This window comes from Mauremys mutica, chromosome 19 (genome assembly GCF_020497125.1).
Source record: "Mauremys mutica isolate MM-2020 ecotype Southern chromosome 19, ASM2049712v1, whole genome shotgun sequence".
In the NCBI taxonomy this organism is placed as follows: Eukaryota; Metazoa; Chordata; order Testudines; family Geoemydidae; genus Mauremys; species Mauremys mutica.
In genome coordinates, this window is record NC_059090.1 from 26,350,832 (window position 1) to 26,364,163 (window position 13,332).

Genomic DNA, 13,332 nt, shown 5'->3' on the forward strand with positions numbered 1-13,332 from the left:
GCAGACTCCGCGGCTTTAAGGCGGCCGGAGGCCGGGGCGGCCGCAGGGCGATGGAGGAGCCGCTGTGGCGGACGCCAGCCGGCTGCCTGGCCCCGGAGCACGTGTACCGCATGGCCGGGGCGCTGGGGGCCGAGCTCCAGCGGCTCTCGGGGCGCTTCGGGCCGGAGGCGGTGGCCGGGCTGGTGCCGCAGGTGGTGCGGCTGCTGGAGTTGCTGGAGGCGCTGGCGGGCCCGGCTGGGGCCGAGTCCAGCTGCCGCGACCCGGCAGAGACGCTGCTGCGGACGCTGCAGAGCCTGCGCGGGGAGCGGCGGCGGGAGGACGCGGCGGCCCCCGGGGCTGAGGTGAGCGCGAGCGAGCGGCGCGCTCGGCAGCGTCAGTCACCGGACCGAGAGCGGCCAGACTGGCTGGGGCCCAGGGTCCCGGCTGCCCCCGAGTGACCCGTCCCCAGCCCCCGGCAATGGCTGCTCTCCAGGCGAGCAGAGCCTGGCTTCCCCCCAAGCCCTCTGGCTCCTGTGGGGGCTGCTGCCCAGAACTCGGCTGGCAGCGGCACCCCCACAGCAGCCTGGCCGTGGCCCGTGGGAGCCGTACGCCCCATGTATGATCCCCGCCGCTGCCCCCGTCAGTGAAGGCATAGCGCGGGAGCTGATCTCTCTGGGTCTGCCCGTCAGGATCTGGAGCAGAAGTTGTCTGAAGCTCAGAGGAAAGAGCATGTTCTCCAGAACCAGTTGGCCCAGCTGGAGGAAGAAAACCAAAAGCTCCTGGCACAGCTTGCAGAAAGCCAGTCCCAGGAAGGTGGGTGTCCCTGGGGAAGGAGGGTGGAGAGCTGCACTGACCCCCAGCAGCAGTGACGTTTCTTCTGTGGTGGTGAAGCTGTAGTTATCCGAACGCATATGTTGCTTACAGAAATCAAGTTAGTGCCCTGGCTCACAGAGGCGGCTGCATTCTCTGGGATTCTCTGGTTATATTTGTGTAAAGGCTTTACTCTGATTTCTGAGCAACTGCAAACTCTGAATGGGTCTGCATAGTGCCTTGGAGGCAGGGTGGTGGTGGTCCACTTCATGGGTGGAGAACTGAGGTACAGAGTAATGCTGTCTATACTAGGGACCTTAGGGAAAATACCCCTTGTTCAGTTGCACAGGTGTTAGCACTGGGGAGTTCTGAACTAGGCAGGGCATGGAAGTTTCTAGTAAGTTTAACTAGAAGCCTTGCCTATATTAGGGCTCCCAGAGGTGCTAGCAGTGGTGCATGGGTTGTAGGATCTCCTACTAAACACACCTTTTACTTACCCTGAAGTTGTCATTGCACAGAAAGCATATAGCAGAACTTGGGAGCAGAACCTAAGTCTGCAGAGTCCCAGCTGCTGCCTCAACCACAAGACATTCTTCCCCTTAAGTTATTCAGGGAGGCGGTTGTGTGAATCTGGCTGTCTTTTACAAATGTAAAACTTGTATTTTAAAACACACCCCAACTTGTCCCTTTCATGTCTTGTTTCAAGAGCTGTTCTGCCTGCGCTTTGGGGAAGTGGTTTCTAGTCAGAGGTTGGAGCTACTTTACCTAAATTAGGGAAAAGGTAGTTCATGTCAAATCCTCCTTTAGGGCTTGTCTACACCACACAGCCTTTAGTGACAAGGCTGTGTGGACAGCCTTTAGTGACAAGGCTGTGTGGACAGCCTTGTCGCTAAAAGTCGTTGTATGTAAATGCTCTTTGTCGGTACTTTGTCAGCACTTTTGCCAACAAAATACTTCCAGCCCCGCGATCAGTGTTCTCTTTGTCATCAGGAGCCGCATTCACACTGCCACTTGCGTTGGCAAAACTTTTGTCTTTCATGGGGGGGCTCCCCCCCCCCCCGTACCTGTGAAAGACAAAAGTTTTGTTGACAACTTCACAGTGTAGACATACCCTTAGGATCAGACATGTTAAGCTCAGAATGAGTGTCCCTCTATCATGGGTAGCTCCAGAGCACCCATCACTGTATTGCACTGAATATACTCTTGGACTATTGTCCCTTGCCCAAGAAAGCTTCAGCTACTGTTTGGGAATTTTACACTTGTCCCTTCTAGGTTGTTTGTTTCAGTTGCATCTTTCAGTGTTGGTGGTTGACTGTATTTCCTTTGTTAAAGCCACCCTTCATGTGACCAGGGAGTCTAGTTATTGATGAGTAAGTCAGAATCTAAACTAACCAACTCTTAAAATTGTAAGTAAAAAGAAGAAATAGAGTAAGGAAGCAGCAACTAGCATCACTTAGCAGAGGGCCTGCTTCTCTACTGCAATGCACTTGAAATTGGAGTCACAGAGGTGGTGGGAGCTAATTGGATTAAGACCCCACTATGCCTGAATCAATAGTAAGAGATGGTTCCTGCTCCAAAGAGCTTACAGCTTAAAGAAAGAAGTAATAAGTGTTTAAAGAAACAGTGAGGACAATGGTAACTGTGAGGAGGAGGTGTTGTTATATGGGCTGGCTGCATGCACGGTTGGCAGACTTTAACATAAATTAGCAGGAGGCCTCAGTGATGTCAGTCCCTGCTGTCTACCTGCCTGGTTAGGGTCAGGAAGGAGTTGGCAATGTGACATGGCAGGAGAATGGTGAGTGTAGTGTTGACTGGCCTGTCATGGAGGAGGGAGGGGATGGTCCTGCTCTGCACCTCCAGGTGGAGTGTGGAAGGGCATGTTCTCTGCTGAGTACCCCAGTGTAAGAAAGATTCAGTGGGTGAGAGAAGAAGAAGCTAGGAGAGGACCAAATAAGTGGCTGGGGACTAGAAGGGCCCATTGGGAGTTAGATCCATGTAACATGGGGGCACACCAGGGAGGAGGCCTTCAGGGTGCTGTGTGAGGGTAGTACAAGGAGCAATGGGAGGAAATAAAGGGGGAAATATTTGGATAATACCAAGAAGGTGTATACCCTGGGGGTGAGTGATCTGAGAGTCTCTGTGATCTCTAGATTCTGTAAGTTGGTTATTTAACTGGGCAATGTCAGCTCCCGAAGGGGGAGAGGAAGGAGTTGCTGAGGCTGTGGTCACAGTTCAGCTGCCATCTTTCACTGGTGCTTGAGAAAATTACAAAGTGACTTCTGCCTCCATTGGGTGATGATGTGTGGGGCAGTCTGGCTCCTTCATAGGGAAGAGATGAGGGGAGAGTGGTTACAATGCTTTGGCCTGTGTTATGTGGTGTGTGTATGTGGGGGGGACCAAATTACTATAATGGTCTCATCTGGCCTTAATCTGTGAGTTACTCCAGTAGCAGATGCTATGGCCTCACTTTCAGTAGAGGACCTTGCAGACTCCCTGGTAGCTAGCCCTGGCTCAGGCTCACTAGGGTTAGCCACATTGGGAGCCCCAGTGTGGATGGCTCTGGCTGCAGCAGCCATTCTCAGAAATTTGTCATCTAACCCTATTGGCAGCCTGTCTAGCATGTGCTACATAAAATGGCTGTGGGAGGCAGGAGCACATTTACTCTGGAGCTCCCAGCATTGCAAACATCAATGCAGCTGAGACAGTGTTGGCAATGGTGCAGGAGGGGGGTTCTGTGAAACTCTCTAGAGTAGCCATGTCTGTGAGCATGGAGCTCAGCAGGAGGGCAGAGCTGCAACTGATGCCTTTTCTCTTGGTGTTTGGGTTTTAGACAGCACCTTACGGAAAGAGAGAGAAGTGATGCTGCGTTTGAAGGAGGTGGTGGACAAGCAGAGGGATGAGATTCGGGCCCAAGCCCATGAGATAGTCTGCAAGAACCATGACACAGAGGCGGTAAGAGGCAGGGTGCCTGTGGCTTATTCCAGTGCTGTGAGGGAGTGCCATGCTATGTGATCTGTTCTTGCATGCACCATTGTCTCCCTGTAATATATGCCAGAGTGTTTGCTATAAGAGCAGATTGTTTTTTATATAGATTCTTATACCATCCTCAGCAATGTAGTATCTGAGCACCTATATGTGCCCATACCTCTCTGCCTTTCCTGGGAATGGCCCGTGGCCTTGCACACACTTGTGTGTCCCTGTGCGAGAGCAGAGCCTGGAGCTGTATGCACAGCTGTCTCTCACTTGCCTGTATCTGGTTTCTCAGCTGCAGGAGCAGTTAAATCGTTTCATGTCCATGAATGAGGACTTGCGTCATAAACTGGCTGTGGTCCAGGTTCAGCTCAAGAGTGCTCTGGAGAAGAAGGAGGATTTGGAGACCATGGTGCTGGAAAATCGGAGGGAAATTGACAGACTGACCAGGGCTGCATCTGGAGCATCCCCCAGGCTCAATCTGGTGAGTGAGTCAGAGCCCTGCAATATCCTTTCTACTGGGAATCTCTAGTGCAGAATAAACTCTTAGCCACTGCATGAAGCTGCAGTAAATCACTAATGGGTCATTGCATGGGCTCTAAGTCTCTAAACATCAGGGCTTAGCGAGAGACTGATGTTGGTGTCAGGAAGCCTGTGAGAGAATCAGTGAGTCTGCTGCTTTAGCAAAGAGTAAAAGGAGGCATTAAGGAAAGTAACGATATTGCAGTGATAAAGTGACTTGTTTGCTTTAGTCCCCACCACAGAGGATGCTGGCAAGATATCTGCCTCAGACCTATTCTTTTCAGGTAATAAAGTAGAGGCGCTATAAGAGACCTATGTATCTGAAGAACTACTGGAACAAATTCATACAGTTAAGGACCGGTCACCAGGCCCAGATGGCTCATACCCAAGAATTCTGGAGAAACTGAAAAAGCATTAACATCTGATGATATCCTAGGGTGCTGGAGGGAAACAAACACACCTATCTTTAAGAAGCATCAGTGGTCATCTTGGGATTCGCAGACCATGTCTAAACTTTGTTGTAGAAATGGTTTCCTAGAGTTAATATTTAGCCCTCTATGAGCTAACCAATTTCCCTATTAATAGCTTCTCATTAGAATTTTGCCTTGGACTTAATTGTCACCTTTCCTGCCTCTTAGGAGAGGGAGTGGGGCCTTATTGGGACAGGCTTGTGATGCAGCAGAGTAAGGTGAACTCCCCTCTGCTCTCCCCATACACCACTGGATTTCATTATCTTCAAATGGACGTAAATAGTAAATAATTGAATCCAGTGTCCTTATGAGATGGCTCGCACATGAATGGCATTGCTGTGTGGTTGTGCACATCACTGCCTCTATGTAAACTTTATCCTTGAGACCCTCCGATACAGAGAAATGGACAAGAATCCTCTTGACCTCTGGAAAGCTGTGCTGGCCAGAGCAGCATCTGCTCTATCTCAAGCTGTCAGTGTGTATTTGTGAAGGAGAGGGTGCAGAGAGGGAGTTTTCAAGAAAACCCTGATGGCTGTGTGTGATATACATGAGACCTCTTCGCAACCAGAGATTCTCTATGTTTTAGATAGGTGCTGGAAAACCAAACACCCTTAGCTTTAAAATATCCTAGAGCCCAGATTTGTTATCTAGCTAGCTAATGAAGTCTAGCTATATGTTAGTTCTATAGCTAATCAGTGATCACAAGGGGAAGGAGACTGTCTTGCATGTGCTCCCCCACCTGCACCTGACTCTGGTCAGCAATGGCATCTCCCCTGGATCCTGTGGCATCTTAAGCAAGCTTCCTCACCTGGCTTGTACCCTGTTCGTAGCAAGAGGGTCTGCCAGGGCCTTTGCACTGACTTACCTGTCTTCCCAGGGTCTGCTCAGCTTTTCACTCTTTCCATCCCTAGGATGGAGCAGCAGCACCTGTGGAGGAGCTGCAGCACCAAGACTGGGGGAGGAACTCTGCTCCAAGCTGCTTCTCTAAAGAAGAGTTGAAGCAAATCCTGCAGGAGCGGAATGAGCTCAAGACCAGTCTTTTCTTAGTGCAGGAGGAGCTGGCCTATTACCAACGGTGAGCATTGCAGCAGGCATGCCCACAGCCCTGCATCAGACTGGAGGTTGTGGGGCATGGCGCTGGCTATAGGGAAGTCTCCACAGACAGCGAGCACCTCTATGGATGTTGCAGGACCACAGAGCATGGGACAGGGCACCATTCAGCATACCTAGAGCAGCCTGATTATAGGGAATGGGGAAGCATTTTCATGGGTGACCAGAACCACATTCACTTCAAGAAAGAACAAAAGACCCCCGCAGCAGAAAGGGAAGGTCCCTTGGCCCTGGTAGGCTGCATCTGTGTCATCCAGATCTACTAAGATTCTGATCTGCAGCACTGGCATTTGAGTGCTGGACAGCCTTGAGATGGTTTTAACTGTGAGCAACTAGACACAGGGCCCTGGGGGAGTGGAGGGATTGACCCTTCCCTTCTGCTTCACCCAGCAAGTTGGGCACCCTCGAGGTGGATTCACATGCCCCACTCCCAACCCATGGTGAATTGTGTGGCTGTAGATGGTCTAGGTTAAGGTCTCTGACTGGAGTTCTTACAACCTTGCCCTGCTGCCCCTTGCTCCCCAGGGATGGGGGATGTGCTAGTCTCTCATCTCACCCTGCCAGTGATCTTTTCCTGCCTGGGCTGAGAGGCCTACAGGATGACCTGTCTGGGATCGAATTCCTCTGTGCCAGGATTGAGGTACTCTCAGGGGAGGGGTGACTGCTCCTGTCTCTGCTGAAGACTGAGAGTCCTGGAGAGGTCACTCTAGCTGTGGGATGTTCCTTGCCTGCTCCCAGGAGGTTGTGGAGCTGAGTGTCTCCCAGACCTTCTGTGCACTGGCTGGTTTGTTTCCCCAGGGAGCTGCTGAATGATGAGCGAATCCCAAGCTTCCTGCTGGATGCCATGAAATCCACCATCAAAAAACAGCAGAAAAAAATCCGAGCCAAGATGTTGGGGACTGTGGAGGAGCCAGCGAGCAGGTGAGTCTGCAGCTGGCTGCAGGGGCCTGGGTGCTCGGGCTGGGGTAGCTCCTGCTCATTCCACAACTGGATGGACACTGGTGGCTATGGTACAACATCTCTCCTGCTGCTCAGAAAGAAGGAGAGAACTGCCTCTGCCTGGGAAGGGCCTCCAGTACCTGCCTCGCGCGCCAGCTGGGACTCAAGGAGGAGCGTTGCTGAATGACACAGGAGCCCCTCGTATCACCATGCCCGGGCCCCAAAACTCCTAATCACAGGGCACTCAGTATGTTTCTTTGTCACTGGGTCGTATGCAGCCTGCTGGGCTGTTGGACACTGCTCGTTGCTCCAGTGGAGTCTGGTGAAGGGGGTATGAGGCTGGGGCAGCCAGAAGTTCTGGGAAGGACTGGCCAATGAGCAGGGTCCTGCATGATGCTGTCAGAAGCTGTCCTGCGGTGTGGTATTGAAGATGGCAGCTGGGATGTTCCAGGGAGGGTCTGCAGGATTCACAGGAGTAGCACCCACTCCTGCAAGTAGGGTGACTCATGAGCACCTGTTGTAAACTGTCCAAAACTCTAGCTTCATGCTCTGCAGGCTGCGTCCTCATCACCCCAGAACAGACTGGCTGGGATGTGTGTGGAGTGCAGCTCAGTGGTTTTTAAACTGTCTTGAATAAAGATCTGAAATGGCCTAGCTTTCCTATAGGGCTTTGATAACTGCTGTTCCCTTACCCTCTTCTGCAGAGGGGTGACTCTTGGCTTGGGGGGGAGAACCACAGAGGGGAAGGGAGGAGCCAACATCCTAACATAACTGCACGTGATGGAAAGAAGCATTATAGTGCCCATGGAGACTAGACTCCCTGTAGGGGTGACCAGATGTAAGGAAGCAGAGACTTACCTATAGCCTTATCTGTGCCATAGAACAAACATTTGTCATGGGGCACTAGAACCTACATGTTAGGCCTCTGAGGTTGTATAGGCGAAGGCCTTCTCTTCACCAGGAGAAAGTGTGTTCTAGCTCCAGTTAACAGGTGAAATCCTAGCAAAGACAAAGCAGCTTATAGTGCTCATTGAATTAATAGGTCAAGGTCAACCCCTGACTCCCCTGTAGGCTTTAAATCAACATCTGCACTCATGTGAAAACTACAAGCTGCCTCCTCTTTGGTACAATTTACCTCATGTGTTCTCAATGCAAGTTAACACATTTTCCTGCTGAAGACTCACCATGGGGTACTGTAGGATGAGTGTGGCTTTTCCTAATGCAGGTCTAAAGGGAGAGTCCCCTAGTGACTGGGTACACAGTGTGGGTTTGGCTCTGCCAAGTGTCTGGCAAAGCACGAAAGAAATAGTTTTTCTGGCTGCATGCCCTTCCCTGCAGCCTGCTTAGCCACCCCTGTAGTGTTGGAATCTTATCCTTTAATAAACAGGGAAGCAGTAGCTACCCCCAGAGCCCAATGAGGGCTAACAATGGTCTAGGGTTAAATAAATAGAAATATACCCTCTATCTCCTAGAACTGGCAAGGAGCCTGAAAGGTCATCAAGTCCAGCCCCTTGCCTTTACTAGCAGGACCAAGTACTGATTTTGCCCCAGATATCTAAGTGGCCCCCTCAAGGATTGAACTCACAACCCTGGGTTTACCAGGCCAATGCTCAAACCACTGAGCTATCCCTCCCCCCGTAGCATAGCTGTGTCCCTAATAGCCTCTCTAGAGCAGCAGCTGGACTATTGACCTGCCCTAACAAACCTAGTATAGACTCCAAAGCCTGTGTCCTGGCTGAGTATGGCAGGCTGCTGGTTCCTAATCTCTGCAGCCTCTGGGATTTGGCTAGCTCCTGGCTCTGCCTGTGACTAGAGCTGTTACTTTTTGAATGGGATTGTTACCCATCAAGTTAGCATCCACAGTTGCCCCTACCGCTATGATCATTGTCATGAGCAAGCCCTGACCGGACTGTCCCATGAGCAGGGCTGCGTGATGCAGTCTGTCCCTGCCTATGCTGATCATGAAGCTGTGCTCTGCAGTGTGTGAGCTAATCTTCCTCCTGCCAAGGCCTGGTCTTGGTGTCAGCAGCACCCCTGCCCCACTTATCTCCACTAGCAAGGAGCCCTTCCCTCTCTGTTCTGTGGCTCTGCGTTATCATGGCCAGTGCGGGAAAGGGAGCCTTCTACCCCCTGCAGACTGAACTGAACTGAGCCATTCTTTTTAGGTGACAGATCTGAGGAACTGTCCCAGATTGAGGTATCATTAGAGGAGGTTTTGGAACAAATTGATAAATTAAACAGCAATAAGTCACCAGGACCAGATGGTATTCACCCAAGAGTTCTGAATGAACTCAAATATGAAATTGCAGAGCTACTAACTGTAGTCTGTAACCTATCATTTAAATCAGCTTCCGTATCAGGTGACTAGAGGATAGCTAATGTGATGCCAATTTTTAAAAAGGGCTCCAGAAGTGACCCTGGCAATTACAGGCCTGTAAGCCTGACTTCAGTACCGGGCAAACTGGTTGAAACCATAATAAAGAACAATATTGTCAGACATAGATTAACAGAATTTGTTGAGGAAGAGTCAAAATGGTTTTAGTAAAGGGAAATCATGTCTCACCAATCAACTAGAATTCTTTGAGAGGGGTCAACAAACATGTGGACAAGGGGGATCGAGTGGATATAGTGTACTTAGATTTTCAAAAAGCCTTTAACAAGGGCCCTCACCAAAGGCTCTTAAGCAAAGTGAGCAGTCATGAGATAAGAGGGAAAGTTCTCTCATGGGGCGGTAACTGGTTAAAAGATAGGGTAGGAATAAATGGTTAGTTTTCAGAATGGAGAGAGGTAAATGGTGGTGTCCCCCAGGGTTCTGTATGGGGACCAGTCCTATTCAACATATTCATAAATGATTAGAAAAAGGGGTAAACAGTGAGGTGGCAAAATTTGCAGATGTTTCAAAATTACTCAAGATAGTTAAGACCCAGGCAGACTGTGAAGAGCTACAAAAGGATCTCTTAAAACTGGGTGATCGGGCAACAAACCAGCAAATGAAATTTAATGTTGATAAATGCAAAGTAATGCACATTGGAAAGCATAATCCCAACTATACATATAAAATGATGGGGTCTAAATTAGCTGTTACCACTCAAGAAAGAGATTTTGGAGTCATTGTGGATAGTTCTCTGGAAACATCCACTCACTGTGCAGTAGCAGTCAAAAAAGCAAACAGTGCTGGGAATAATTAAAGGGATAGATAATAGGACAGAAAATATCATGTTGCCTCTGTATAAATCCATGGTACGCCCACATCTTGAATACTGTGTGCAGATGTGGTTGCCCCATCTCAAAAAAGAGATATTGGAATTGGAAAAGGTTCGGAAAAGGGGAACAAAAATGATTAGGGATATGGAACGGCTTCTGTATGAGGAGAGATTAATAAGACTGGGACATTTCAGCTTGGAAAAGAGATGGCTAAGGGGAGATATAATTGAAGTCTATCAAATCATGACTGGTGTAGAGAAAGTAGATAAGGAAGTGTTGTTTACTACTTCTCATAACACAAGAACTAGGGGTCACCAAATGAAATTAATAAGCAGGTTTAAAACAAATAAAATGAATGTTTCTTCACACAACGCACAGTCAACCTGTGGAACTCCTTGCCAGGGGATGTTGTGAAGGTCAAGACCATAACAGGGTTCAAAAAAGAACTAGGTAAGTTCATGGAGAATAGGTCCATCAATGGCTATTAGCCAGGATGGGCAGGGATGGTGTCCCTAGCCTCTGTTTGCCAGAAGCTGGGAATGAGCGACAGGGGATGGATCACTTGTCCCACTGAAATGCAAGGAGACTTAGCCCTTAAAGGTACCCCCATGCTGCCAGTGAAGATGTGATTGTAACACAGATAGGAATTTTCCCCCGCCCCAGCTTTGATCTAGCTAACAGGCGTTAAAATCATAGAATCTCAGGGTTGGAAGGGACCTCAGGAGGTCATCTAGTCCAACCCCCCGCTCAAAGCAGGACCAAACCCAACTAAATCATCCCAGCCAGGGCTTTGTCAAGCCTGACCTTAAAAACCTCTAAGGAAGGAGATTCCACCACCTCCCTAGGTAACCCATTCCAGTTCTTCACCACCCTACTAGTGAAAAAGTTTTTCCTAATGTCCAACCTAAACCTCCCCCTCTGCAACTTGAGATCATTACTCCTTGTTCTGTCATCTTCTACCACTGAGAACAGTCTAGATCCATCCTCTTTGGAACCCCCTTTCAGGTAGTTGAAAGCAGCTATCAAATCCCCCCTCATTCTTCTCTTCTGCAGGCTAAACAATCTCAGTTCCCTCAGCCTCTCCTCATAAGTCATGTGCTCCAGCCCCCTAATCATTTTTGTTGCCCTCCGCTGGACTCTCTCCAATTTATCCACATCCTTCTTGTAGTGTGGGGCCCAAAACTGGACACAGTACTCCAAATGAGGCCTCACCAGTGCTGAATAGAGGGGAATGATCACATCCCTCGGTCTGCTGGAAATGCCCCTACTTATACAACCCAAAATGCCATTAGCCTTCTTGGCAACAAGAGCACACTGTTGACTCATATTCAGCTTTTCATCCACCGTAACCCCTAGGTCCTTTTCTGCAGAACTGCTGCCCAGCCATTCGGTCCCTAGTCTGTAGCAGTGCATGGGATTCTTCCGTCCTAAGTGCAGGACTCTGCACTTGTCCTTGTTGAACCTCATCATATTTCTTTTGGCCCAATCCTCTAATTTGTCTAGGTCCCTCTGTATCCTATCCCTACCCTCCAGCGTATCAACCACTCCTCCCAGTTTAGTGTCATCTGCAAACTTGCTAAGGGTGCAGTCCACACCATCCTCCAGATCGTTAATGAAGATATTGAACAAAACCGGCCCCAGCACCGACCCTTGGGGCACTCCACTTGATACTGGCTGCCAACTAGACATGGAACCATTGATCACTACCCGTTGAGCCCGACCATCTAGCCAGTTTTCTGTCCACCTTACCGTCCATTCATCCAGCCCATACTTCTTTAACTTGCTGGCAAGAATACTGTGGGAGACTGTATCAAAGGCTTTGCTAAAGTCCAGAAATAGCACATCCACTGCTTTCCCCTCATCCACAGAGCCGGTTATCTCATCATAGAAGGCAATTAGGTTAGTCAGGCATGACTTGCCCTTGGTGAATCCATGCTGACTGTTCCTGATCACTTTCCCCTCCTTTAAGTGGTTCAGAATTGATTCCTTGAGGACCTGTTCCATGATTTTTCCAGGGACTGAGGTGAGACTGACTGGCCTGTAGTTCCCTGGATCTTCCTTCTTCCCTTTTTTAAAGATGGGCACTACATTAGCTTTTTTCCAGTCATCCGGGACCTCCCCCGATCGCCATGATTTTTCAAAGATAATGGCCAATGGCTCTGCAATCTCATCGGCCAACTCCTTTAGCACCCTCGGATGCAGTGCATCCGGCCCCATGGACTTGTGCTCGTCCAGCTTTTCTAAATAGAATCATAGAATCATAGACTTTAAGGTCAGAAGGGACCATTATGATCATCTAGTCTGACCTGCACAATGCAGGCCATACAATCTCACCCATCCACTCCTGTATCAAACCTGTGTCTGAGCGACTGAAGTCCTCAAATTGTGGTTTGAAGACTTCAAGGTGCCGAGAATCTTCCAGCAAGTGACTTGTGCCCCATGCTACAAAGGGAGGTGAAAACCCCCCAGGGCCTCTGCCAATCTGCCCTGGAGGAAAATTTCTTCCCGACCCCAAATATGGCAATCAGCTAAATCCTGAGCATGTGGGCAAGACTCACCAGCCAGCACCCAGGAAAGAATTCTCTGTAGTAACTCAGATCACACCCCATCTAAGATCCCATCACAAGTCATTGGGCATATTTACCATTAATAGTTAAAGACCAATTAATTGCCAAAATTAGGCTATCCCATTATGCCATCCCCTCCACAAACTTATCAAGCTTAGTCTTGAGGCCGGATATGTCTTTTGCCTCCACTACTCCCTTTGGAAGGCTGTTCCAGAACTTCACTCCTCTGATGGTTAGAAACCTTCATCTAATTTCAAGTCTAAACCTCCGGATGGCCAGTTTATATCCATTTGTTCTTGTGTCCACATTGGTACTAAGCTTAAATACTTCCTCTCCCTCCCTGGTATTTATCCCTCTGATATATTTATAGAGAGCAATCATATCTCCCCTCAGCCTTCTTTTGGTTAGGCTAAACAAGCCAAGCTCTTTCAGTCTAAATAGTAGCAAAGATGTGATAGCGTAAGCTAGCAACCAGAGTATGTGCCCAGGCTCCTCACCGCACTTCTACTCTGGTGGTTAGTAAGTGCTGAAGCCTATGCTACCCCCTTTTCACTGCCAGGGTTAGCTGTGCCAGCTAGATGAAAGGTAACACAGGTATGTCATGCTGCACCTTTGCTGTCAGTGTAGACAGTCACTGAGAGTGGGATTTTCAGGTGTGGATGCTGCTGAGAACCCCAACATTGGTGCCCACCACTAGCCATCTGACATAGCTATCCTTTCCTACTCCTACGGACCTCCGTGATGCTGTATTGGGCCCTGCT

General features: G+C 49.3%; 1 protein-coding gene across 2 annotated transcripts in view; it reads left to right on the top strand.

Annotated features, from left to right (window-relative positions):
• The window catches only part of LOC123352957 (Rab interacting lysosomal protein), an 18,438-nt gene continuing 5,106 nt past the window's right edge, over positions 1-13,332 (top strand). The window contains exons 1-7 of one of the 2 annotated variants that reach the window (XM_044993583.1): positions 3-341; positions 669-792; positions 3,620-3,741; positions 4,055-4,243; positions 5,663-5,826; positions 6,660-6,782; positions 6,897-8,119. In XM_044993583.1, coding sequence (XP_044849518.1) covers positions 51-341; positions 669-792; positions 3,620-3,741; positions 4,055-4,243; positions 5,663-5,826; positions 6,660-6,782; positions 6,897-6,987 — 1,104 coding nt within the window. In that variant the 5' untranslated portion in view covers positions 3-50 and the 3' untranslated portion in view covers positions 6,988-8,119. Of the gene's footprint in view, positions 342-668; positions 793-3,619; positions 3,742-4,054; positions 4,244-5,662; positions 5,827-6,659; positions 6,783-6,896; positions 8,120-13,332 lie in introns of those variants that run through there. The other variant, XM_044993582.1, reaches the window with a different exon arrangement.